The 25,533-nt window shown below is 53.0% G+C and overlaps 1 protein-coding gene across 4 annotated transcripts; it reads right to left on the bottom strand.

Moving 5' to 3' along the window:
* Nucleotides 305–16,374, bottom strand: SIDT2 (SID1 transmembrane family member 2). 4 transcript variants are annotated; one of them, XM_005667379.2, is made up of 28 exons: nucleotides 15,604–16,341; nucleotides 13,846–13,967; nucleotides 13,386–13,550; nucleotides 13,252–13,297; nucleotides 12,752–12,853; nucleotides 12,560–12,643; nucleotides 11,490–11,589; nucleotides 11,234–11,299; nucleotides 9,887–9,980; nucleotides 9,468–9,520; nucleotides 9,121–9,132; nucleotides 8,724–8,795; nucleotides 8,497–8,577; nucleotides 8,252–8,314; nucleotides 7,334–7,452; nucleotides 6,944–7,017; nucleotides 6,771–6,837; nucleotides 6,130–6,203; nucleotides 5,858–5,981; nucleotides 5,464–5,581; nucleotides 4,954–5,090; nucleotides 4,632–4,740; nucleotides 4,355–4,431; nucleotides 4,175–4,221; nucleotides 3,799–3,904; nucleotides 3,114–3,224; nucleotides 1,854–1,967; nucleotides 305–1,765 (listed from the first exon to the last, which is right to left on the bottom strand). In XM_005667379.2, exons 1-28 carry the CDS (start codon nucleotides 15,784–15,786, stop codon nucleotides 1,703–1,705), a joined length of 2,583 nt encoding a protein of 860 aa, XP_005667436.1. In that variant the 5' UTR covers nucleotides 15,787–16,341; the 3' UTR covers nucleotides 305–1,702. The 4 variants fall into 4 exon arrangements, with proteins under 4 accessions (XP_005667436.1, XP_005667438.1, XP_005667437.1 ...); XM_005667381.2 differs by lacking the exon at nucleotides 8,252–8,314 and having other exon boundaries at nucleotides 15,604–16,324; XM_005667380.2 differs by lacking the exon at nucleotides 9,121–9,132 and having other exon boundaries at nucleotides 15,604–16,321.

The following is a 25,533-nucleotide window of genomic DNA, read 5'->3' as shown; positions in this document are numbered from 1 at the left end:
AAAAAAAAAAAGACCGAAAAAAAAAGAAGAGGTGAAGCTGGCCTGATTGATGCGTGGGGACCAAGTGGACAGAGGTCTCCCAGGTAAAGGGGGATTTCAGAGGTGAGATGGCACAGCTAAGGCTTTTTCACCACACGAGCTTCTCCACCTGCATGATGCCTGGCATGGAGCGGGTCCCCAGTAAATGTCAACTGAACTGATGGCATTGCTCAAAGAAGAGGGAAACCGCGAGGGTATTGCCAGCCCCACCCCTCATTCTCACAACCTCCACCCAGACAGAGGGAGCCAAACCAGGCCCAAGACCTGCATCTGGTTGTTTTTTTAATTGAATGCAGACTCATTCATAGAAAACAGAGCAACCATAGCATGGGAACAGACATTAAACGGAGCTCTGAAAAGAGATCAGACCCTCCTCCTTTCCCCAGCTCAAGGGAGAGCTATAAAAACAAGGTGGGGAGAATAAAACACATTCCCAATCCCCAAGGCAGAGGCCTGACCTCACCTCCCCCACCCTTGGCATCTGGAACAGACCAGGTCGGGTGAAGGGGATCCAAGGCCCAGAGCGGCCAGGGGAACCAGAGCTGGGACAACTCAGTGTAAACTCCAAGGTTTCATATGTGTGGCATGTGTGTGACTAACACAGAACTTGGCTGTAGACTGGACGGAAACTTAGAAGCCAGCCCTGGGTCCTACAGTGAGGCTGGACCAGGGACAAGGAGGGGAATAGTGTGTCCCTTCCCCAAGCCCCTTTCTAAGATAGGCACTGGGGCTCCTGCGGCCATGGGGGAGGCAGGATGGGCTGGGCTCTTTGTCTGTCTCCCCCTCTTTTGCCTCTGGACATTCCTGGGCAGTGTCAATGGCACTGAAAGACCCCCATCTGGGGCTTGGCAGGCCTAAGGGCCTGGAAAGCAAAAGAAAGGAAAGGGGTGCATTGCCTTCCCTCCAATCCTGGTGCCAACATCAGTCTGGGGGCTGATGGGATAGGAAGGTGACCTCAGAATTCAGCCCTTCAGATCAAAGGCGGTTCTCACGTGTGGACTGACCCCTCACTGCTAAAGAGCTGGTCCCGAACCGGGTCAGAGGAGGAAGCAGCACTGCCTGGGACCCCTCACAGGCCTTAGCACCAAAAGCCTGGCACCAGCTGACCAACCCCAGGAACCCAACATCCCCATCCATCCTGGCTGACCAGAGTGGGCAGTGGTGGCCGCCAGGTACAGACCAAGAAGAAGTGGCGTGAACCCTGGTGTAGGATGGAGAATCAGGTCCCAGGCCAGGGCCTTGGAGTAGAAGCTCAGGGAAGAAAGGGCTGCGGGTTCCAGGCTCGGGGGGAGGGGAAGGACAGGTGGAACGCAAGGCATGAGATGGGCAGGGAACACTTCGCTCCTTCCTCTTGGAGAAGGACAAACGGACAATTGACAGATGGGGACCCATGGAAGGCCCCAACACTGAGAAGAAAGCAGCAATTTGGCCAACATCCGGGGCTTCGGGGGAGCAGGCCTCCTCCCTGGCCAAGGGCAGGAGCAAGGCTCAAGGCCACCCCCATGACCGTCCCAGACCAAGCCTGGGCTTGACCTTGCTGTCCCACAGTCACCCAGCACTGGGCAGCAGGGCTGGGACTCACACCCCCGGCCCTACAGGGGCTCGGGCAGTGAGGCGGAGGAGCTCAGGGCCCCACAAGTGAAGCGAGGGGGTCCAGCTCCCGCTAAAAGACATAGATCTTGTCCCGCTGCACGGTGTCCAGGTCATCGTCCAGTGTCAGCAACACCTGGGGCGGGGTGGAGTGGGGTGTGGACACGTTGAGTCAAGCACAGGAAAGGGGCCACCTCTACCTCCTCCCCAGACCCCCCACATACCAGGAATGACCCGAACATGGCAATGGAGGAGAGAAAGTGCCAGATGTCGTGGTCATCAAAGAAGTCCAGGAGGATGCAGTCCCGGTTGTGCTCCCTTGACTCTGCGGGGGTTTTCTGGGGGAGGAACAGAGCGAGCTGCCTGCTGACCCCAGCCGGTCAGGCAGGATTAGACCCCAGCTCCCAGCGCCTCCAGGCACTCCCTGTTCACAGCCCCAGCCCCAGGCACGAGAGCACCCCTTTGGGGCTCACCCCTTGCCTTTTCCCACATCTAAGAACTGGCCTTTTGTTGCAACTGTCTCCCTGAGAACTCTGGTCATGGTTCCGGTGAAGGGCAGGAAGGGCTCCTAACTCCCTCCCACACCTTGGCCTCCACCCCCTGCTCTAATCAGTCCTCCCCTCCCACCCCCACCCCAGGCTCACTCTTTCCAAAGCACTAGAGTCAGGTCACGCCACCCTGCCCAAGGACAGCAGCAGCCATGAGGTCCCCCATGCTCTCCCCACAGCCTCTCTCCAGCAAACACTGGCAGGACCTCACTCCGTGTCTGGGAGCTGTCTGTGCCCCTTGCTGAGGCCCCAGAGATGACCAAGAAAGACCTGCCCTGCCTTCAAGGAGCCCACAGCCTCCACTCAGCTCCCAAGCTAATGCAATCACTGACCTCAAAGCTGCCAGCATCTCTTGGCCACAGAGCCTTTCCCTATCACCCCTGGGGCCTTTAAGGCCAAGAGCAGGGCCTGCCTCCTCTAAGCTTTCTTGGACCTTCTAACTCACAGAAGCTTTTCTGTCCTCTGCCCTCCTGTACGTTCCCTGGCCTGTCTTGCCTACACCCTGATCTCGTGCATCACGTTGTAAAGAGCAAGCCAGGAACTGATGGCCTCTCTTGAACTAGATTATAAAGGTTTCAAAGGCAGAGACCCTGCCAGCCTTAGTTCTGATCACAGCAGGTGGCCTACGAGGCAGAGGGGAGAGCCTGACAACTCTGACTTCCAGTCCCAGCTGTGTCACTAGTGGCTGTGTGACCCTGGGCAGGTCACTTGGCCTCTCCGAGCCTTGGCTGCCCCATAAAGTAAAATGGGGGTGGAGGGGTGGGGAGGATACAGCCATGCTGGTATGTTGAGTGTTAGGAGAATTAAAGAAGAAAACAGCTGTGACAGAGCATGGGAGAAGCTCACAAATGATTTTTGAAAAGAGAACTGGCCATTTGCAGGCTCACAATGAGCCTGGGGGCGACTCCCCAACCTCTTGGCAGGAGGACTACTCACCTGCCAGGTGCTGAGTCCCTGGAAGAAGAAGAAGAGGGCAAAGCCCCAGACCACCGACGTGCAGACGATGCAAAGCAGGGGGATGAGCTTGATCCTCTCCCCGCTCCGGAGCTAGAGGGGGCGGGGAAGAGCTGCCTCAGGGCCCCGCCCCGCTTCCCAGCTTTCAGAAACCTTCTTGCATTCATCCCATCACCCCATCGCTACACAGCTCAATGTGTCCCCATACTGGCAGCCTGGGGTCCTCACCCCTGATTTCTGGGCCTCCTGGCACCCAGAACCCTTTTGCTGCGAGGTGTCGTGGCTGGGAGCTCCTCTCACACTGGATGGCATGAAGGCCCCTTGGGAAGCGCATGGCCCTCGGAGATCCAAGCCCACCACAGACTCAGCGAGCCCCACCTCTTAACCCCTCCTGCACTGAAGCCTATCCTACTGTGGCCTGAAGGGCTACCAGTTTCACAGGCCACACTTAGAAGAGAGAAGGGGCTCGGTAAATGGTCTGAGCCTGTAGCTGGCTTCCAGGGAGTCCGTGCAGAAGACGAGCTCCTCCCCTCCTCAAAACTCACTGGTGTGGAAAGATGGCCAGAAAATCCCCACCCCCTCTTGATGCTGCCCCAGATGGGCTGTGCCATCTCCCTCCCCCAGAAGCAGAGCAGCAGGCAGAAGAGGCTCGGCTGTCCCTACTCACCTTCATTATGATGTAGAAGGCAAAGTAAAGAAGCAGGTTGCAGATGCCAATGGCCAACAAGTAGGAGGCGAAATCATTGGGACGCATGATGAGGCCGTAGGCAGCCCTGGCAGGAGGGGGGAAGAGCTGGTGACACACAGGAGAGCCAAGAGCAAGAAAAGGGTTGTCCCTCGCCCCTACCCTGTGTTTTGTGATGAGGTGGGGCTGGGCTCAAACACCCACAGAAAATCCTAGAACCCCGGGGGCCAACACCTCTCTCCTTGGCCCCCATTTCTCATGCCCATGGGGCAAATTTGTCCATGGCCCCCAAGGCAGCCAGTGGCTGGCCAAGTCCCCAGCTGTCCACCCAGCCTGGCTACACAATGGCTAGACTCACAGCGACCAGTTGATAATGTTGCCCATAACCAGCAGCACCATGCGGTCCTGGAGGGAAGCAGAGACACGGGAACTGAGACAGGCAGAGAAGTGGAGGGAGGCCCAAGTCGGGGGGTCCCCACCTCTCCCGGGCTCTCAGCTACAGAGATGGAGGAGGAGGGGCCAGGAGCTAGGCAGGTACCACGTAGAGGGGCCCGCTGCACTGCCGGATGCAGTCCGTGTAGAGAACGTGGAGGATGCGACGGCAGATGCCTGAGTCTGCAAGAAGGGAAGATGCTGAAAGGCGTGGGCACCCCTCTACTCCAGCCCCTGGTCTGTGCCAGCCGAGAGGACCCAGGGCCTTTGGGAGGCACATGCCAAGGCCCAGTCTAATTCTGCACCCAGCGGTTCCTCCAGGGCCCTCGGGACGCCAGGTTCCCAAGGCCCCCGAGCCCAGCCGGCCCCAGGCGAGCCCTCACCCAGCTTCCAGCGGCCCATGTAATAGAGCTGTGTGCTGAGCAGCAGGGTGGAAATGATGTGAATGATGGAGAAGACGATCCAGAAGGCGGTGTTCCCTTTGCCAAAGACCTGTCAGGCCACGGAGGGCAGGGCTGAGGAGGCGCAGAGGAAAGCTGCTCCCCCGGCCCGCCCTTCCTTGGGAGATGCTGGGTTGCCGCAGCCAGGTTGGGAGGGCACCTTCGGGAGGAGCAGGGATGGCTCCTGCGGGGGTGGACGGGCGTGGGCGTGTGCACAAGCGTGCCCCTTTCCCAGCGGGGTGAGCAGAGCAGGCCCGGGCCTCACCACGCCCAGCACGGAGAAGAAGATGACGATGGCCAAGCAGGCGTAGGCGCTGTAGGCACTGGCGTTGATGTCGGGGTGCCGCTTCTGGTAGAGCTTCAGCATGCAGAGCCCCGCGATCATGTACATGAATGACGTGTCTAGGTGGAGGGATGGGGACGTGAACTCCGGAAACATCCGCTGAGCCCCAGCATCGGGGACCTGCAATTCCTTAACTGTCCCTGCCACACCACACCGCCGCCTCCCTGGCTGCCACCCGCAGTCCGACTTCCCCTGACAAGGACGACTCAGTCTGAGTCTGAGATCAGGGACTGTATCTTAATTATCTCTGTTTTCTCAGTGCTGGCACATGCCTTTCCAGAGACACCTATTTTCTACAAGCTACACACAAGCCCCCAGCCCTGGAGTCGCCTACATGGCTGAGGCTTGGGGATCCACGTGGGTGAAGGGGGATGGCAAATGCAGGCAGGTCCCCGTTCTAGGTTCAGCAGGGGAACAGACAGGCCCGCTCACCAAACTGGAAATTGGTATAGTTGGGGCAGACGTGATAGCAGGCGCTAAGCAGCCCCTCCATCATCAGGGCCGTGCCCATGGCGTAGAAGAGACCAAAGTGTTTGGGGATCCCACATTCCTGTTGGGGAGAAAGAGAAGGAAGAGAGGAGGTGAGATGGGAAGTGAGGATGGAAGGGGCCCAGAAGAGGGAGGTGGTGAGAGGGGTGGGATGGAGGTATTTAGGAAGAGCTGGGTTGGGCAGGGCAGGGCTGAGCTGGGCTGCATTATGCTGGTCAGGGCAGGACAGAGCTGGACAGAGCCAGGCAAGGCAGGATTAGCAGGTTGGGCAAGGCTACGCGTGCCAAGAAGGGTCCGGAGCTGAGGCCTCAGTGGGTGGGCAGGCGGGCGCTCTCACCAGGGCATAGAGGTCGTTGCGCAGCAGGGCCCGGTTGTGGTTGATCTCCCGCTGCAGGATGATGAACAGGAAGAGCAGCCCCAGCAGGATGTACCCCAGGTTGCTGAGGATGTTGTTGAAGGCGCTGGAAGGGGCGGCAGAGGATGTGGTGCCTGGGTCTCATGCCCTAGCTGCTTCCCCACCCGAGGTGGGTGTTCTAGAGCCCCTGCCCCTGCCCTGGTCCACCGTGCGTGCGTGTGACGGAAAAAGGGGGCTCCCGAGATGATCCCCACCTGAGGTTGCCCAGCGGGTGGGCGCAGAGGAAGTTGTAGTAGCAGATGTCCTGGTTCCCTGTGACATTCACCACCTGCAGAGGGAGTGGGGCGAGGGAAGGAGGCAGGGGCACTGCTAAAGCTCCTGATTTGGCCCACAGCCCACACCACCAGCAGCCCCATTCTGCCACAGATGGGAGGTACCACCACAGACAGCATGTGTATGCACGTGACACCAGCAAGTGCTTTTGGCACAGTCACTGTCCCCCTCACTAGGTGCAGCTGAAAACCCTGAGGTGTGACCATGTCTGAGGTTCTTGCCCCACAGTACAGAGAATAGGGAAGAGAAACTGAGACTTAATAAAGTCCCGGCTCTTTCATTTCATAAGTCTCCACAACCCAGGGAAGATGGTGTCATTGCTAACGTGCTGCCCCCATTTTTCAGATGAACCAACTGAGGCTCAGGGAGGCTGCATGACTTGCTCAAGACCACCTAGCTGGTAAGGCAGAGTTGGGATTGGAACCCAGGGCCCCTGGGCTCCTTCCAGAGCCAGGCTGGAGGCTCTGCACTGGGGGCGGGGGCCCAGCCTGTGGCAGAGGCGAGCCTGCAGCTCCGAGAGGGCACTGAGCACAGGCCTGGGAGCCGGCCCCTGCCCGCTCACCGTCTGGTAAGTGATCACCAGCTGCACCACGGGAAGAGCATAGAAGACGGCAATGGTGGCGATGTTCCTGGGGAAGGGGAGGGCGGGGTGAGGTGACAGCATGGAGAACCCAGGAACCCACTGCCGGGGGGCTCTGCCAACAACAGGAAGCCCAGCCCACTCCGCCCACTCACCAGAAGTAGATCTGGTACTTTTTCCGCAGGACGCGCTTGTCCTTGCGTGCCAGGTCAGCCACGTAGAGGTATTGCTGAGGAGAAGCTGGAGTGAGCATCCCCACCGCCTGGGAGAAGCCCCTCTCGCCCAGGTTAGAGGAGGACAAGGGGAGCCTCCCTCCTACAGGCCCAGATTCTGCCAGGCAGTGTTCTAGGCCTACTGCTTGCCCATCAGCCCGGAGGGCTGGCAGCTGAGAAGATTTCCCCTGGAATCTATGCTGCTCAGCCGCGCTCCTTCCCTTTGCTTCCCTAACATGCCACTCCAGGGGGTGGTGGATGTGCAGGGGTCCAAACACAGACGGTCCCTTCCTTGGGAACCTCTGACCAGAGCCAGCCCACCCGGGGTCAGACCTTGGTGCGAATGACATTCTTGTCTGAATCGATGTCCGCCAATGTGTCATAGTCGTCCTCCTCCACGGAGCTCATGGAGTCCAGCCGTGGCCGAGTACCCACAGGGTCCAGGGGACGGTCTGTGGCAGAAAGGAGGGAAGGGCTACCTAGTGGGCACAGGGTCTGAGACCTGTCCCCACCCACCAGGGGCAATTGTCACAATTACTAGATGATGGGAGGAGGCAAATTGTGGGCTCAGAGCGGGGGTGGAGGTGGGCTCAGGCCTGGGAGTATCAGGTGCTCCTAAGTCCTTGAGGGGAACAAAGATGGGCTCTGCAAAGAGGCCACCAGACAGGGACCACACCAGCCCTGCCCCCGACCGAGCTTCCAGGCCAGGACACTGAGCAGACCCCGGGCCCCAGATCCGAGCAGCAGGGCTGAATTGGACAAAAGTCACACTAATTAGAAGATGCCCAGCTGTGTGGGTTCTGAGAAGACACTGCCTTGGCCCCCACTGGGTGAAGACCAAGTGGGCCCTGGGGTGCAGGCAAGGGTGAGAGGCTGCCTCTAGCAAGAGCACCTGCTCCTTTATCCTGTTCTTTTCTCATGCTTCCTCCTGCGCCCTTGCTGACCAAAGCCCCCAGAGGCCAAGACATGACCCCCTGGCCACGAGCCCTGCCCCAGCAGACCAGGGAGTGAGGTGCTGGGAAACACAACAGCAAACCAGAACATCTGGCCTGGGGGGAGCTGGGGTGCCAGCCTGCCAGCATCAGGGGCCAGTGCCTGCCCATCTCAAAAGACACACGAGCTAGCAATTATTAGCATTAGATGGGGGAGCCATGCACAAAGCATCTTTCTGGTCCTAGAGCCTGCTGGCTCCAGTCAACCGCCCTGGCAGAAGCTGATTGGCAGAGCAGCGCCCACCCTCCCAACATCTACCCATGGCAATGCACAGCTGCCGCATCTGGCCAAAGGGGAGGCGCCGCTTGAACTGGTCGTGCCCTTCAAAGGAAAGGGAAAGTTACCGGGGAAGTGGGGCCAAGGAGGAAGGGATGAGGGAGGAAAGGGGCAGGGAGACAGCAAGCCTTTCCCTGGTTCCAGCATCTGGCAGAAGAGGCAGCCGCCCACCGTTGTGGTAGCACCAGCCCTGTGCCGCACAGCCCTGGCCCACCTGGCCCACTCACCCTGGTAACTGTAGGTCAGGTCCCCGGGGCCCGCACTGTCAACCAGACCATCAGTGGATCCAGTGGAGCCAGAACCATTCTCTGCAGGGAATGGAAATGGTGAGGCAGGAGGCAGAGACGTCAGGGAAGGGGACCCTGTACCCATGCCCGGGGGCTGCCAAGGAGGCCACCTTGGAGGTGGCCACCGGGCTGAGCAGGCAAGCATGAGCTCTGGCACAGACACGTACCAAAGGAGCCGTAGTTGTAGCCCTCGTACGGGGAGCTGCCAGGAAAGGAATCGGCCAGGACCCGGGGGTGACCTGCAACGAGAAGTCAGGGTCCCCTTGGCCTTGGAAATAGAGAGAGGCCAAAAGCCAGGGAGAAGAAGCAAGAATCCAGAGAAGAGAGACACAGAGGGGCCATGGTGGCAGCAAAAAATAAACACCCATCCCAGCAGAGGCAGCGCGTGGCTACCACTACCACCTGCCCCGAGGGAAACTCGTCCCCTCTGTCCTCCCTAGAGAGAAAGCAAGGCCAGGAATGACTCTCTAAGTTACCAGCAGCAAGGACAGACAGCGTCGGCCTGCCCGGGGCCCACCCAGAACCCCGGGCTTCCCCTCCCTCCCCACAGCACCTGGAGCTTACCAAGGAGAGAAGCTGAGAGAGAAGGTCCCCAGCGGGAGGGAGGATAGAGAGAGAAACAGAGAAAGGGGAGAGAACCAAAGGTTAATAATCCCAGGGATGGTAGCCGCTTCGTCTCAGGCGGCAGACAGTGTAGCCAGAACCAGACATTGGGTTAAGTCGGGCACGGTAGGGACCAGTGGGCGCACGATCCCAGACCCGTCTCCGTCTTAGGGTTCCTCCCAATCTGAACATTCCAGAAGCCCCCAGCAGGCCCTTCTTTGTCCAACCCCCACGGGAACCACCCCCCCACTATCCCCTCCAAACCACAGAGCAAACTCGGCCCTCCCTACTGGACCCTCTGGAGGTACCGCTTTCTGGGCAGGCTTGGTCCATGGCCACCAGAAGGGACTTCTTCCTCTGCCTGCAGGGACAGAATCCAGAGGCAAACCAGAAGGGCAGGAGGAAGGTCCTCCTAGACTTTGCTGGCCTGCCTTCCGCCCTCTCCACCCCGTAACTCTGTCTTCCATCCATGAGCCCAGGGGTCCTCCCAGGCTGCGAAGCAACGTAGGGTCTTCCCGTTTGAAGAAGGCTGAGGGGAGGGGCTGGTTTCCAGAGGAGAGGCCCCTGGTCACAGATCCTTACAGAGACCTGCCTTCCTAGGCCCTGTGGATGGAGGTTATCCTGGGCCGCTCAGGTCCTGCCAGGCCATTTCCCCCACATCCTCTGCCCGCCCACCCACCTACCCACCCACCCCAGAGCAGGGGACGGCCCAGGGGTTCCACTTTACCTCCAGTTCTCCCAACAGGCCAGGAGGATGGTGAGCAGATAGAAGGAGAGAAATATGCCCAGGCAAAAGAGCACGCCGCCAACGTAGGCCTCAGCTGCGGGCAGAGAGGCGGGAAGGAAAACACACCAACCCTTTCCATCACGGCAGCCAGGCCCTGGCCTCACCTCTCACCACTTTCCCCAGGATGAATGACCCAGTGGGGCTACAAATACGCCAAACATGACTCCTGTCTCCGTTCCGGCAGCTCCCTCGGCTAGAACTTTCTCCTCTACTTCTTTTTCCAAAACTCCATCTTGACTAAAGCTTCAAAACACACCTTCACGGTCCTGAGCTCCCACAGTGACCCATCCTGGGCTCCTCTTAGCCCTCGGTACCCTGCACAGCCACAGGCTCTGGTCCCTCAAGACAGGGGCATCCTAGAACCACAGCCGGAACATGGCACCCGGTACACACAGGCTTGATACAAATGTGCTGAATAAGGAATCCGTGGAGGACAGGAAGCTGCTTTTCCCTCCCATCACACTCCTTTACTTTTATCTTATGCTTTCCAGTTTACAAAGGACTCCTCTCAATCAATCACTCAGATATAAAGTAAATACTTTTTCTGTCTCTCCCTCTCTTTTTTTGGCTATGCCTTGCAGCATGCAGAAGTTTCCGGGCTAGGTCAAACCTGAGCCACCGCAGTGACAATGTTGAATCCTTAACCATTAGGCCACCAGAGAACTCTAGTAAATATTTATTAAGCACGACTAAGGGGCCTGGTATTTTTCTACTAAACTGACTAGTGAGATTAATGCGATGGATTCTACTACTCCTGTTATAAAAATGGGGAAACTGAGGCTCAATGAGATTACACTGCTCGTAAATGGCAGAGACAGAGCTAGAACTCAGTGTCTCAATCTTTTTTTTTTTTTTTTTTTTTTTTTGTCTTTTTAGGGCTGTACCCACAGTACATGGAAGTTCCCAGGCTAGGGGTCGAATCAGACCTGAAGCCACCCGCCTATACCACAGCCACAGCAATGCCAGATCTGAGCCATGTCTGTGACCTACACCACAGCTCACAGCAATGCCGGATCCTTAACCCACTGAGCGAGGCCAGGGATCAAACCTGCATCCTCATGGATGCTAGTTCCACTGAGCCACGATGGGAACTCCGAGTCCCTCAATCTTTACTCATGGATCCCCACCCCCAGTGCACAAGGCCTGCCAAGAACAAGCCCCCCTCCTACCCTGTCAGCCTGCTCCAGTAGGTCCTCCTCACCCTTCCCATTCAGAGAACACTCCCTACCCCAGGCCTGAAAGAAGAGCCAGCAGCCAGGCCATCCCCACTCAGCCACCCACACTCACATGTGACTGCTTTTGAGACCAGCACTGACAGGGTTTTCTGGCGGTGCCCTTGATCAACCGGTTCATCTGGAAGTAAAATGTCAAACTGGCAAACCTGCCTGGAACTTGGCTAGAGTTAGAAGGACCAGGCCTGGGAGAATCTGGGGCCAAAACCCTGCATCCCATCAAGAGCCTGCCCAGCCACGCAGGCTCTTCTATCTCCCAGGAAGTGCCCAGGCCCTCCCAGCCCTAGCCAGGCCCAGGGCACAAAACGTACCTTCCACAAAGGGGTAGAAAGGCAGGGAGCCCCCACAGGCCTGGTCTTCGGTTTTCACCACCACTACCACATAAAAGCTATTGCTGGGGAAGTCTTTGCGCTGCAGGATGAGGATGAAGATGGTGAGGATGACAAGTGTCATCATTACATCATCATCAACTCTCATCACCAACACCATCCCTTTTTTTTTTTTTTTTTTTTTTTTTTTGGTCTTTTTAGGGACGCACCTGCAGCATAGGGAGGTTCCCAGGCTAGGGGTTGAATCAGAGCTGTAGCCACTAGCCACAGCCACAGCAATGCCAGATCCTTAACCCAGTGAAGGAGGTCAGGGATTGAACCTGCATCCTCAAGGATACTAGTCAGATTCGTTTCTGTTGAGCTACGATGACAGGAACTCCCACCAACACCATCCTTTATCTGAATACCTACTTCAGGCCAGACATTATGCTAAACTCTTGCATATATATTATTTTACTTAATCCTCACAAAGATCCTTACAAGTCAATACTACACTATCCCTGTTGGATAGGCTCACAAGTTAGTTTAGGGTCTCATTGCCAGTGAGTGGCAGAGCCAGGATCAGCTGACTCCAGAGGCCAAACTCTGCACCTACACTACTGTTAGGTAAGCAAATGTGCGTATGACCCACCATCATGGAACCTACGGTTGTATTATTACAGTCTGGGCATCAGCCAGGAGAAAGAGTGGAGGGGGCCACACTGCCTCCATCAGTCACATAACGGGATGTCCAGGATGTCGTGAGGTGAACACATGGCCTCCCCTTCCCTGCTCCTGCACAGGTTTTAGGCTTTGCCAAGGGCAGCCCTCAGCATCAGCCAGGCCCCTTTCATACTGTGGCGAATGAAGAGATAAAACAGCTAGAAAGAGTATCTGCTCTTTCCTGTCTCTAAAGGTGATTGGGACAGTGACTCAATGCTCACACATATCAGGGACCAGCAGGGCAAGACTCAATCCTGGGAGTAGGGTAGGAACAGGGCAGGGGAAAAGGAGAAAGGGTTAGGAAAGCTAACCACCTGCCCACCCGCCATGGGGCCATGTGCATTTCCCACCTGCACAGTGATGGCTGCCTTCTTAGTCATAGTCTGGTACATGCCGATGAAGGCCACGTTGTTGTCTAGGTCATAGACAGGGCACTATGGAGGGAGGAGGAGAAAGACAGATGGGCAGGGTCCTGGGCCCCATCCCCTCTCTTTAGCTGCCCTGCTATCTACTGGTGGAGAGGAAAAGGGCAGGCAACTTACCAGGACATCCTGGATGGAGATGACTGAGCAGGGGAAGGCCTTGTTGGAGGTCACCTTGACAATGACCGAGTCTACTCCCTCCGGAAACTCGTACTTGAAGTACTGAGGACACAGGGAGGGCGGGGAGAGCCCCGGCCCATGAGGATGGTCTCTTGGCCCCTCTAGAAGGGAACAGTGTGACTCCTCCCAGGGTTGGGCAGTGGAGGCTCTCAGGGAAAAAGGCCTTAGACCACAGGCAGTCTACCACATCCCTCGACCTCAGCTGGGTGCTCAGGACAGTGCCCAAGAGGCAAGTAGGAAAGATGGCAGCCTGTGTCTGTGTCCTTCCCACGCTATCTGTCCTCTCCCACCTGAGGGCCAGAGCTCCGATTCCCGGAGAGGCCCTCCACACAGAGTACAGCCAACTTGAAGCTCCTGGCAAAGACTGCTGACCACTCCCATCCCCAAGGTCAAGGTTCCTCATTTCCCTCCTTGAAGGGCAGATGACAGGGAGGTCTTACCTGGGGCTGGGCTGCCGTGGTATTGAAGCTGAACTGCTCTCCGGTCCTGTGGGGCAGAGAAGAGCCCCCACACTGTCACCCCCAGAGCTTGGGAAGGAGGCCAGTCCTGTGGCCCCTTGCTCTCCCCTGCAGACCTGAGCACGAAGTCGTCCATTCGGCTGACGCGGAGCTGGTACGTGGTGTTGACTGGTGACAGGGTGGACACATCCACGTAGAAGAACTGGACCTCAGACTCATTCTTGGTGGGGGGCTGACACAGCGTTCGCTCCACCTTTTGGTAGAGGTACTTGCGCTGCAACCTACGGCCAGAGGCAGTCAGGACATGACTGTGGTCCTGTGACAGCCAGCATGCCACTCCAGGGGAGCAGGTGCCCAATTCCGCTGCTCTGGTCCCAGCCCCTCCCTACTACTCCTGCTGCTAGGCTGACCAGCCCCAGGCCATCTGGCGGGGCTCTGTGCTCCTGGCTCAGGGAATGGGGAGGAGAAACAAAGGGGCGCTAGGTGGTCTGAAGCCCTGGACAAGGCCCTGGGTGAGGCTCTGGTCAAGGCCCGGCCTAGGCTTACCCCCCTCCCCGATCCCCAGGCCCTACTCACATCCCTCGCAGGATCAGGGGCACCTGGAAAGACACTACCGCCTCCTTCTGGCGAACCACAAACAGCAAAGGAGCCCCCTTCTGCTTGTTCAGGACATTCACGGATACACGCACGCCTTCTGTCTGCAGAATGACATGGAAACGCCCCTCAGTCAAGCCAGTGGAGTCTCTACCCCTGCCACCAGAACACTCGGTCCCAGAGACCATGAGGCCCGCCCTCCCTTATGCCAACCGCTGTGTTCTCTCCCCATCCAGGGGGCTGGGAAGCTACCTGTGCCCCTTCTGCCAGAGCAGCCCCCAGTCTCCGGGCGGAACTTAGAGGAGAAACAGTGGGGACCTCAGGTGTCCTAAGGATACCCCCCACTGTCCAAGTTCACAGATGCACATGCCTGCACACGTGCCTGCACACACATGCACAAACGGGAGAGCGAGAAGTGCTCCCCAACTTTCTTCCTTGTGAGCCAGGAAGCTCCTATTCAACAACTCATCTGGTGGCCAGATGCCACAAGGAGGTGGGGACAACAGGGGTTGTTGAAAGCCAAGAAAGCAGAGTTTTCCTTAGCTCTGACCAAGCGATAGGGCTGTGGAGAAGCCACTTGACATCGCTGAGTCTCAACTTTCCCCTCTGTAAAATGGAGACACTCCCACCCTGGGTAAATGGAGGAAAGGACAGTCGGAGCTTAAAGAAAAAAATAAAACCAGATAAATCCTGGGAATGCTTGGGCTGCTTGAAACTCAAGCCCTAGGACAGCAAATCCAGAGAGGTAGAGGCCATGGCTCTCAGAGTGACCCCACATGTGGGGGAAAAAAGAGAAAGGATTCAGAGTGCTGTGCTGGCTCAGCAGGTTAAGGATCGGTATTGTCATTGCAGCAGCCTGGGTCGCCTCTGTGGCACAGGTTCAAATCCTGGCCCATGAACTTCCCACACACCAGGCCAAAAAAAAAGAGCGAGAAAGGACTCTAAACCAGATGAGATCAAACTTCAGAAAACCCAATCCCTCCTTATTCTGGAAAAAATAAAATTGGATTCATATTCTGAACTCCACTAATTCTTAGTAAATCCAGTCCTGGTTAAAAGATGAGCAAGAGGACATGAGCCAGGCTGCAAGAGTCCAAATCTCAGCCCTGCATGGGTCTAGGCTTCCCAGACCCTGCTATGCCCGCGTTCAACTCATTCAACTCACAGCTGGGGAAGAATCGAAAGAGAGGTCAGAATGAAGAAGATTCTCCCCGGAAGACAAACTCCTCTCCCACCAGACCTGAAGGTGGCTGTATCTCCACCACCTTCAACTTACAAGGCCCAGCTGGCAGGAAGAGGGCTGGGCGGGTCCCAGCAGTAACAGCAGCTTAGGAAGTCCTGCTTTCACCTCCCTGGGGTGTCTCAGCTATAATACCACCCCACCACACACACCCCCACTGGGCAGAGCCTTTCAGTTTGGGCCTGTTTCATCCTGTGGTGTTTACTGGGCCAAGCTTACTAGCAAGCCTGCTCCTGCTTGCTCCCAGACCTCACAGAACCACTGGCTTCTGGATGAGGGGTAGGGAGCAGGCCAGTCCTGCTCAGGCTACAGCTGGTGGAACGGAAGGGATCAAAAAGAAGATGGGAATGAGGCAACTTCAAAAACTGTCCAGCAGGAGCTTTAGGAAAGGAAAAAGGACTGGCAAGAGGGTCCGGTGTGGTTTTGGGACTGGCAGAGTCTCCTTGCCCCGGTCTCCTCACCCACTCACCACCAGCCCCCAGCCCAGCCCCTTCCCTCACCCGGTTGCGGGTCACTGTATGGTTGAAGGTGTAGATGTTGACCAGCTCGCTGTTGACCTCATCCACGTAGGTGCGCTCAAACTCGGCGTCTTTCTGCGAGACGTTCTTAGGCCCCAGAACCCCCAGATGGCTCTCGACCGAGGCCACCAAGAGTGCCAAGAAGGCCAAGCCCGGAGCGAACATGGCCCCGGCAGGGCGGCAGTGGCGGCGGCGGCGACAGGCGACAGGACACCTCCAGGGCAGGTTGCGGCTCTGGCCGCAGCTTCCAGCATCTCACCAGGACCAGAACTTTAACCCCGGCCTGAGATTAGGAATCGTCCCCTCCCAGGAGCCATAGACACACTCTCAGTAGCCCGAGAGGGGAGGGGGCGGCTAGAAGGGGAGGGGAGAGCTTGGGGTACGGGCCACAGGAAGGGGTCCCAGCTCGCCAGGGACAGAGCACTGTCCGGAGACCCGGCGGACGCCCGCCAGGGCCCTGAGAGCGAGGAGGCGGCTGGTTGCTGGGAGCCTGGAGACGCCGGGAAAGGGGGGCGAGGGAGGGAGGAAGGGAGGGAGGGGAACCCGGCGGCGGGGGCGGCCGCGTTGGGAGGAGAGTCAGAGGGTGAGAGGCGTGACAGAGGTAGAGACCCGACGCCGCGCGGCTCGGCGAGTTTTGGGGGCGCCGGCCCTTTAAGGGCGGGCGGACGCGGCTGCTTCGGCGCTCGGATCTCCGGGGAGTGAGCAGCGCCGCGGGGCGGTAAACAGCTGGGTGGCTGGCCCGCCCGCTGACGTAAAGGGAAACTGACACGGATTTAAAGGGCCAGGCCCGCGCTTGGGCCTTAAAGGGGCCGCCTCCTTCGGGCTGGAGGCCTGCCTCTCCAACTCCTATCCAATTAACGCCTCCTTTTTCATTATCCTGCCCGTCTCTGGAAGCTCACTTTGGATTAGACGGACGTTGCCATGAAGGCTCTCCAAGTGTTGGATTCTCATTGACAAATTCTTTTCTATCCTCAGACGTAGGGATCTCCTCCACCCCACCTCTGCTTTTGTCACTAACATCCTTCACCCCTGGGCCGGTTTTTTTGCCTGGTATCTTAAGAAACGAAGAACTTCAAACAACTAGGAAACTGCCGGAGAAGGGGAAGCTGAGACAGAACTGCTGATGGAATCCCTGCGCACTCTGGCCTCCCACTGCAGCGGCTACAGGGCTTCATGGATTGCGGAGCTTCAATCTTGCTGGGCTGATTTTCCTCGTCTCTGTTGAGGCAGATACAGAGCTTATTGAAAGGTAGTGACTTTCAGTGTAAATTGGTGAAACCTTTTATACAAAATATTTTGGCACCATGTCTTCAGTGGTAAGGAACCCGACTAGTTCGATCCGGTCGATGCATGTTGGATCCCTGGCCTCACTCAGTAGTGTAGGTCGAAGATGCAGCTCTGATCTGGCAGTGCTGTGGCTAGGCCTCAGCTGCAGCTCCAGTTCAACCTCTATCCTGGAACTTACATATGCCGCAGGTACGGCCCTAAAAAGCAAAAAAAAAAAAAAAAAAAAAAAAAAAAAAAAAGGAAAGAAGGAAGGAAGAAAGAATGGATAGGAAAGAAGGAAAGGAAGGAAGAAAGGAAGGAAGGAAGGGAGAGAAATGAATACACAATCTGCATAGCCCAGGCAACTATGTCCAATCGCTTGTGAGGGAATATGATGAAAGATAATATGAGAGAGTGTGTATAGACGTATGGCTGGGTCACTTTGCTGTACAGCAGAAATTGACATAACAATATAAATCAACTATAATAATAATAAAAAAAGAAACACTGCTATCCTGAGCCTGATGTGATTTGACTGGTCTACCCTGTGCCAGTATCTCTGATGCTGTAAACACCACAAGTTGAGGACCAGAGCGTCTCTGCCATAGCCTGGCTGTATTGAATAAGCCCAGGCCGCTCATGGTGGTGGGTAGAAGCCTTACACCTGTGCCTCAGGCTTTGGTGCAAAATGTGCCCCTAGGTTTGTTTAAAGTGCACATCCAGGAGTTTCCATTGTGGCTCAGTGCTTAACGAATGTGACTAGGAACCATGAGGTTGCAGGTTCGATCCCTGGCCTTGCTCAGTGGGTTAAGGGTTCGGCGTTGCTGTGAACTGTGGTGTAGGTCACAGACGTGGCTTGGATCCCACGTTGCTGTGGCTCTGGCCTAGGTCAGTGGCTATAGCTCCAATTAGACCCCTAGCCTGGGAACCTCCAGATGCCGCAGGAGTGGCCCTAGCAAAGACAAAAATAAATAAATAAAGTTCACATCCATACACAACGTACAGTGTTTTGTCTTTTTGTGGCCACACCTGCAGCATGCAGAAGTTCCTGGGCCAGGGATTGCCCTGTGCCACAGCAGTGACAACACTTAACCACTAGGCCACCAGGGAACTTCCATGACTTACAGTTTTTGAATCAGTCTCTGGAGGTGGAACCCAGGAATCTGCATTTTAAGAAGCACTCGGAAACTTGCTACGCTCAATAAATTTTGAGACCTGCTGCCCTGGGGCCAAACAATGGTGGACGATCAATATTTCTTTTTGCTGCCTTTCTCTGACCAGTATCTTGGAAAACATGGATTCAAATAAGCCCAGAGGGCATCCTTCCCTTTTGCGAGGTCTCAAGGGCATAACCCTGGGTGTTCAAACAGGGTAAGAGGGCAGCTGCCCTGTGTTTTCTTGCCCTTCTCAGGTCTGCAGAATTTTCCTCAGCCCTTCCGCCCCACCTAAGGCTGGGGGGTGGGAGGGAGGGAGACAGCACAACCTTGTTATGAATAGGCTCTTTCTGAGGTCTGGCAGCTCTGTGAGGAGTGAAAGCTTTTTTGTTGGCTGCAGCAGTCAGCATAAAAGAAGGGCAGTGCTGGGTCTCAAAGCCAGACTGGTGAGTCTGAGGAGACGTCAGGTCCCGCGGGGAAGGCCCCCTGGCCCTCTGCGCAGGTCCAGCTATTCTGTTCTCTGCTATGCTATATAAAAAGCCCAAGCCCAGCCCTGGCGATGAAGGGGGCTGGGTGGAGTCATAAGACCAGAACACTTCCTTCCATTTCCCTGTGGGCCATCCTTCCAAGCCTGACTGCCATCCTTCCAAGCCTGACTGCAGAAAGGACCCAGGAAATGGGACCATTTACCAGGCAGCTGACAAGTGTTCCCAGATTTCCATGAGTCCAGCTCCATTTTCTGCCACAGATGTTTGAACTTTTGAGTAAGAGGATGGGAAGGAAGCTTCGGCTGGCTCAGGGGTGTTGCTAAAATGCTTTTAAAACTCACCAAGAACAGGGAGTGGCTCAGCGGGTTAAGAACCTGACATGGTGTCCTGAGGATGCGGGTTCCATCCCTGGCCTGGCTCAGTGGGTTAAGGATCTGGCATTGCCATGAGCTGCGGTATAGATCACAGCCACATTGTTGTGGCTGTGGTGTAGGCCAGCAGCTACAGCTCCAAATTGACCCCTAGCCTGGGAACTTTCATATGCCGCAGGTGCAACCCTTAAAAAAAAAAAAAAAAAGGTAAAATAAAGATTCACTAAGAGCAGAATGCTGTAGGAATCATCATAAGTGGATTAGCTGAATCCCATCAAATAATTTGGGTATCTGGGGGTTTGGAAGTGGCCTTGCCTGAGGGTGAGTGGCAGAATCAAATGAGACTTTAGAATTAATGGTGTAACTTTAACCCAGAAAAAAAAAAAAAGATTGCAAAACCAACCCCTCTGAAGGAAATGGACTTGAAGTTCTCTATTTTCATTGTGACCATGAGAAAGGACTCAGTGTATCCACTCGGAGCTCACACAGAATTTGTCCCTGGATACAGGCAGCCCCAGAAGCAAGAGTCCAAACACTTTGCATCATCAAGTTCTGTTCTTTCCCAGGGCTACCCTCATGTCTGTTTATCTCTCTGCAAGGATTGTGAAAACAGGGTACACATCAGATTAGGAATCAGTTAATGATACAGTATTTCCTCTGACATTCTAAGGATCAGATCTCATAACCGTCCTATGGGTTCATGGGATTGTGGGAAAAGCAAGGACTTTGATGCCAGGAAGTTCTACATTTAATCCCCTCACGCATCTTAGGCAAGTGATGCTTTCTGAGCCTTCAGGATCCACCTCTCGTCTCCACGGTCCCAAATGCCACAAAGCAGAGCTGGGCTTGAATGCATTCATCATCCTTAAACCATTATCTACAGAGTAGGAGGCGAGTCAAGGGAGCAGCTTTTACTGAGTGGGCAGGACTTCCTTCCAGAGACAAGACCAGATACTGCTTTTCTTAAACCAGGGCTTTCACCATTCAGATGGGGAAATGTGCACAGTTCATTCAGGCCCCGGATTTGGTTTCCTGTGGCATTGTGATGGAACCAGCATCAGGGCTTTCCAGGAAATGAGGCTGGTCATCAGGTTGCTGAAAACAAGCGGATAAATAATTGATCAATTCAAATCCGTGTCTCCAATGATCACTGATAAACCTGAGCCAGCCATCCTCCTATTTCAAGAAAGCTTCTGTCTCCGGCTAAGAAATCAGAAGATGCAACTGAAGAACGTTTTACTCCTTTCTGACTGTATCTAAAGATCATATGCGGCTAGTCCTTATTCCAAATTGTTCTTAATAGAATGGGTCACCTCTCTTTATACTCTGGTTCAGAGGCAGGCCACATCCCACAGCTGCTTCTGTTATATCACTGGTCCTCAGAGTCTTCACAAAGGTGAGTTTCTCGTTCACAATAGTTTTGTTCTTCTGAATCAATCTAGCTTTTTCTTCTAGCTTCACTTTTCCATCTAGTTCATTTTTTATTTTTATTTTTTATTGACATATAGTTGATGTACAATATTACATGTTACAGGTGTACAACGTAGTGATTCACAATCTTTAAAGGTTATACTGCATTTGTTTATTGTAAAATATTGCTTATATTCCGCATGTTGTACAACATCTTTATAGCTTATTTTATACATTCCACTTTGCTGTGGCTGTGGTGTAGGCTGGCAGCTGCAGCTCTGATTCAACCCCTAGCCAGGGAACTTCCATATGCCACGAATGCGACCCTAAAAAGAAAAAAAAAAAATTTGTATCTCTTAATCCCCTACCCTGATATTGCCCCTCTCCCCCTTCACTCTCCCCAATGGTAACTATTCGTTTGTTCTCTGTATCTGTGAGCCTGGTTATTTTTTGTTATATTCACTCATTTGGTTTTTTTTTTTTTTTTTTTTTTTTTTAGATTCCACATATAAGTGATAAGATACAGTATTTGCCCTTGTTGTTGTTGTTGTTAAATGGCTACACCTATGACATATGGACATTCCTGGGATAGGGGTCGAATCGGAGCTGCAGCTTCTGGCCTGCGCTGTAGCCACAGCAATGCCAGTTCCTAGCCGATCCAAGCCGTATTTGCAACCTACACCACAGGCTGGGGCAACACCAGATCCTTAACCCACTGAGTGAGGCCAGGGATCAAACCCGCATCCTCAAGGATACTGGTTGGGTTCTTAACCTACTGAGCCACCAAATGGGAACTCCATGGATTTGTCCCTCTTTATCTGACTTATTCCACTTAGTGTAACACCTTCCAAGTCCATCCATGTTGCTGCAAATGGTAAAATTTTATTACGTTTTATGGCTGAGAGGTATTTCATTGTGTGTGTGTACATATACCACATCCCACTCATCTATTGATGTAGACACTTAAGTTGCTTCCCTAACTCAGCAATTGTAAGTAATGCTGCTATGAACATTGGGTTGCATGAATCTTTCCATGGTTCCATCTAGCTCTAATCACACAATTCCAGAAAATATCTCAAGAAATTTTGTAATAGGTATATACTGTATCTTTCTATTTTTGTTGTTCTTTATTTATCACTAGCTAGAATAATGTCTATTGTTTCTTACAAGCAGCAGCATGGTACCATTGGAAGAATAGGAACTGAAGTCAAAAGATTTGTACTCCAGTTTAAATTCTGACTGTTGGAGTTCCTATCGTGGCTCAGTGGTTAACGAATCTGACTAGGAACCACGAGGTTGAGGGTTTGATCCCTGGCCTTGCTCAGTGAGTTAAGGATCTGGCGTTGCTGTGAGCTGTGGCGTAGGTCGCAGACGCAGCTCAGATCCTGAGTTGCTGTGTCTCTGGTGTAGGCCGGCAGCTATAGCTCTGATTAGAACCCTAGCCTGGGACCCTCCATACGCCGCAGGTGCAGCCAGCCCTAGAAAAGACAAAAAAAAAAAAAAAAAAAAAATTCCAGGAGTTTTGAAGGATTTTTTTTTTTTTTTATAGCCACACCCACAGCATATGGAAGTTCCTGGCCCAGGGATTCAATCAGACCCAAGCCACCGCAGATTCTTAACCCACTGTCCTACGGTGGGAAATCCTCTGAAGGATTCTTAAAAGATGAATAACAGCTCGGCTAGCAAAGGGGCAGGAGCATATTCCAGACAGGGGGTCTCAATTTTGAGGGCAAAGGCACAGACTCAAAGTTCAGTGCTATTGGTATTAAAGTTCAAAGTAAGGGGTGGGAGGATATGAATTGAGGGCCAGGTCATGGAGTGTATTGGATGTTATATTTAATAGCTTGGATAATCAGTGATTATTCAAAGAGAATGCTGCAGTACACTGATGTATCATTGATTTTTACAGGGGTGCTATCAAAGTTTGATCAGTGTGTAAAATTTTTTGATATATATATATATCTTTTTGCCTTTTTTAGGGCCACTCCTGCAGCACATGGAGGTTCCCAGGCTAGGGGTCTAAATTGGAGCTGTAGCTGCCGGCCTACACCACAGCCACAGCAACACAGGATCCGAGCCACATCTGCGACCCAAACCACAGCTTACAGCAACGCCGGATCCTTAACCCACTGAGTGAGGCCAGGGATCAAACCCGAAATCTCATGGTTCCTAGTCAGATTTGTTAACCACTGTGCCACGATGGGAAGTCCTTGTTTGGTTTTTTAATATTTTTTTGTTCTATTATAGTTGATTTACAGTGTTGAGTCTATTTCTGCTGTACAGCATAGTGACCCAGTCATACATACATATACATTCTTTTTCTCATATTACTTTCTATCATGGTTTATCCCGAGACTGGATAGAATTCCCTATGCTGTACAGTAGGACCTCATTGCCCATGCATTCTAAATGTAATAGTTTGTATCTACTAATCCCCAACTCCCAGTCCATCCCACTCCCTCCCCCATCCCCTTCCCCTTGGCAACCACAAGTCTGCTCTCCATGTCTGTGAGTTTGTTTTGCAGATATGTTCATTTGTGCCGTATTTTAGATTCCACATATAAGTGGTCATATGGTATTTGTTATTCTCTGACTCACTTCATTTAGTATGATAATCTCTAGTTGCATGATTTGGGTGTTTTATTTTTGGCTGTGCCTGCAGCATTCAGAAGTTCCCAGGCTACGGATCGAACCCAAGCCACAGCACTGACAATGCCAAATCTTTAACCACTAAGCCACTAGGGAACTCCTTGATGTATATTTTTGATATGATTAGTTAAGCTAAAATAAACCAGCAAATAAGCAAGAGGCAAGAGGCACAGCACAAATTCAGGCCAAAGGGAGACTACGTGCTTAAGCAAAACATCTTTGCTTTGTGGCTATGTAAAATCATGTGGTTCAGTTAAGGTTTTACTGCTGCCATGGCTGAAGATTTTTCCCAAGTAGATGCTGGGGAGGGAGCTTCCCCTTCTACCACACTATCTTCTCTCCCACTTCTCCTAGCCCACTGAGGAGGTTCACATATGGTAGTTTGGATGCAATCAACAAAGCCCCAGACCCCAGGCTCCTTTCACTGCTGTCCTGATTTAAGGGGAACCTGTAAGCAGCTGACAAGGCAATGCCTCTGGGAGGGTGGAGGGTAGAGAGGAACTTGGCAAGTTAGAGGGGGAGGGCAAGTAGGAAAACAAAAATACCTGTTTAGTATCTCCAAATTATATCCTTTTATAGGAGTTAAGTCATTTTAATCCAATAGTCTTACCACAGTGAGAAGTGATAAAGTGACTGTCATAAAAACCATAGACTTTTTAGCCTCTAAGAAACATTATACTGGCATTTCAATTTGCTGTAATTATTGCTGGCGTGGTTGATAGTACTAGTCATCTGGATTGGCCCTAAGGGGCCAGTTGATTAACTGACCCTTGTTCTGATCACAGAGCTCTAGAGATTGTGCTTGGGGCAGATGGTGTTGGCCTGGGGAAGGTGATAAAGCATTGTGTCCACGATGTCGTTCAGTAGTCACATTGTTATACTGAGGCTGAGGCCATTCACCAGATGAGGTGGCCCAAAGCACATCCACCCCAACCTAACTGCAAAACCATCTGGGTTCATGTATGAGTGCACTTCAAGAGAGGCAGCTGCACTTTCTGAAAGTCTCATATGATCCTTCATTCTATATTTTCTTCCGCAATTGTGGTCCCCACCCAGCTCTCAGCATATGGAAGCTGGCAACTCTTATCTATTTTAAAATTATCTTTGTTCTATTTATATTGACTGTACTTACACTTTCCTATTTACTTCACAAGTTTTGTTTTTTTTTTTTTTTTTTAATTTATGGCTGCACCCACAGCATATGGATGTTCCTGGGCCAGGGATCAAATCTGAGCTGCTGCTGCGACAATGCTGGATCTTTAACCTACTGTGCCAGGCCAGGGATTGAAACTTTGCAGTGACCCGAGCCTCTACAGTTGGATTCTTAACCCACTGTGCCACAGCAGGAACTCCTACCATTTTTTTTGGCAGGCCTGAGGCATGTATGAGTTCCCAAGTTCCCAGGCCAGATATCGTATTCTTGCCACTGCAGCAACCCAAGTCACTGTAGTGGCCAATGCCAGATCTCTAATTTGCTGTGCCATAAGGGAACCCCTCCTTTACAACTCTTCCTTTTTTTTTTTTTTGGCCACACCTGTAGCATATAAGTCCCTGGGCCAGGGATCAAATCCATGCTGCATTTGCACCCTGCGTCATAGCTGCAACACTGGATCCTTAACCTGCCGCACCACAATGAACTATCTTCTCCTTTAACATTTTAAATTTTATTTCATTTACCAGTAGCATCCTCTTGTCAATTCGAACTTACCAACATGTTATTACAGTAGCCGGGCAGTCTTTGTACCACCAAAAATTCTTGGCTCCGTAAACACAATTTAATTGTATTGCCAGTTTTAAAGTGGGAAACAAGATGTCAGGTAATGCACTTTAAATAACTTCTAGTAACTCTGTGGTCATGTGAAGGACAGAGTGGAAAAGTTGTACATCGAAGAGTAAAGGAAGCTGTTGCCTTGGTCCAGGTGAGAAGCCGGTCACCTCATTCCCAGGACTTTCAACCAAAAGAAAACTAGGGCTGTTTCTGTCTTGAACTCAGTGACTCAGAATCTAAAGCTAAAGATACCCCCATGCTGAATGAGTAGTGGCAAAGGCAAGGACTTTGAAGGCAGGTAAAGCTGGTTTCAAATCCCAGCTCAACCATTTTACATGACTCACCTTGGCCAAGAGAGAAAACTTCCCTGGGCCTCCCAGCCAACAGTAAAGTGGGGATGCACCTACCTAAAGGGCTTGCATGTGTAACATATGGGAAATATCGTCCTGAATCTCTTCTCTCTAGGTGACAGAGAAACTCAGAGTAGTCTAATTCATTTGAAGCACCTAAATCCAATCTGGAGGCAGTAGTAGAAAGAAATATTTCAAAGTGTAAAAGAAAAAAAAATTGATGATTATTAGTGTGAGGAATGGAGAAACCACGGACGTTGGGACAAGTAACGTGAATAAAATTTTAAAGACTGAAATTAAGAAAAAGGGTCAAAAGGTCAATTTGATGATTTAAGAGTTAATTCTGTTTTTAACTGCCAGCTACCGTTAACAAAAAAAAATGAAACATTTCACTTGACAGTAATTTCATTTATCTACTTAGGATTCTTTCTATCTGTTCATCCCATTCTGCCATGC

This window comes from Sus scrofa, chromosome 9, assembly GCF_000003025.6.
Source record: "Sus scrofa isolate TJ Tabasco breed Duroc chromosome 9, Sscrofa11.1, whole genome shotgun sequence".
Taxonomy (NCBI): domain Eukaryota; kingdom Metazoa; phylum Chordata; class Mammalia; order Artiodactyla; family Suidae; genus Sus; species Sus scrofa.
This window is presented reverse-complemented; position numbering and strand designations above follow the sequence as displayed.

Bases quoted from the DNA above. Each gene is read 5' to 3' on its own strand.
- SIDT2 (XM_005667379.2), bottom strand. From the start codon at position 15,786: ATGTTCGCTCCGGGCTTGGCCTTCTTGGCACTCTTGGTGGCCTCGGTC. The intron at 7,018-7,333 runs GTCTGACCCCGG...GCTTCTCCTCAG, and splicing joins AGAATGTCATTCGCACCAAG to CAATACCTCTACGTGGCTGA. The intron at 4,432-4,631 runs GTGAGGGCTCGC...CCCTTCTTGCAG, and splicing joins CATGGGCCGCTGGAAGCTGG to ACTCAGGCATCTGCCGTCGC.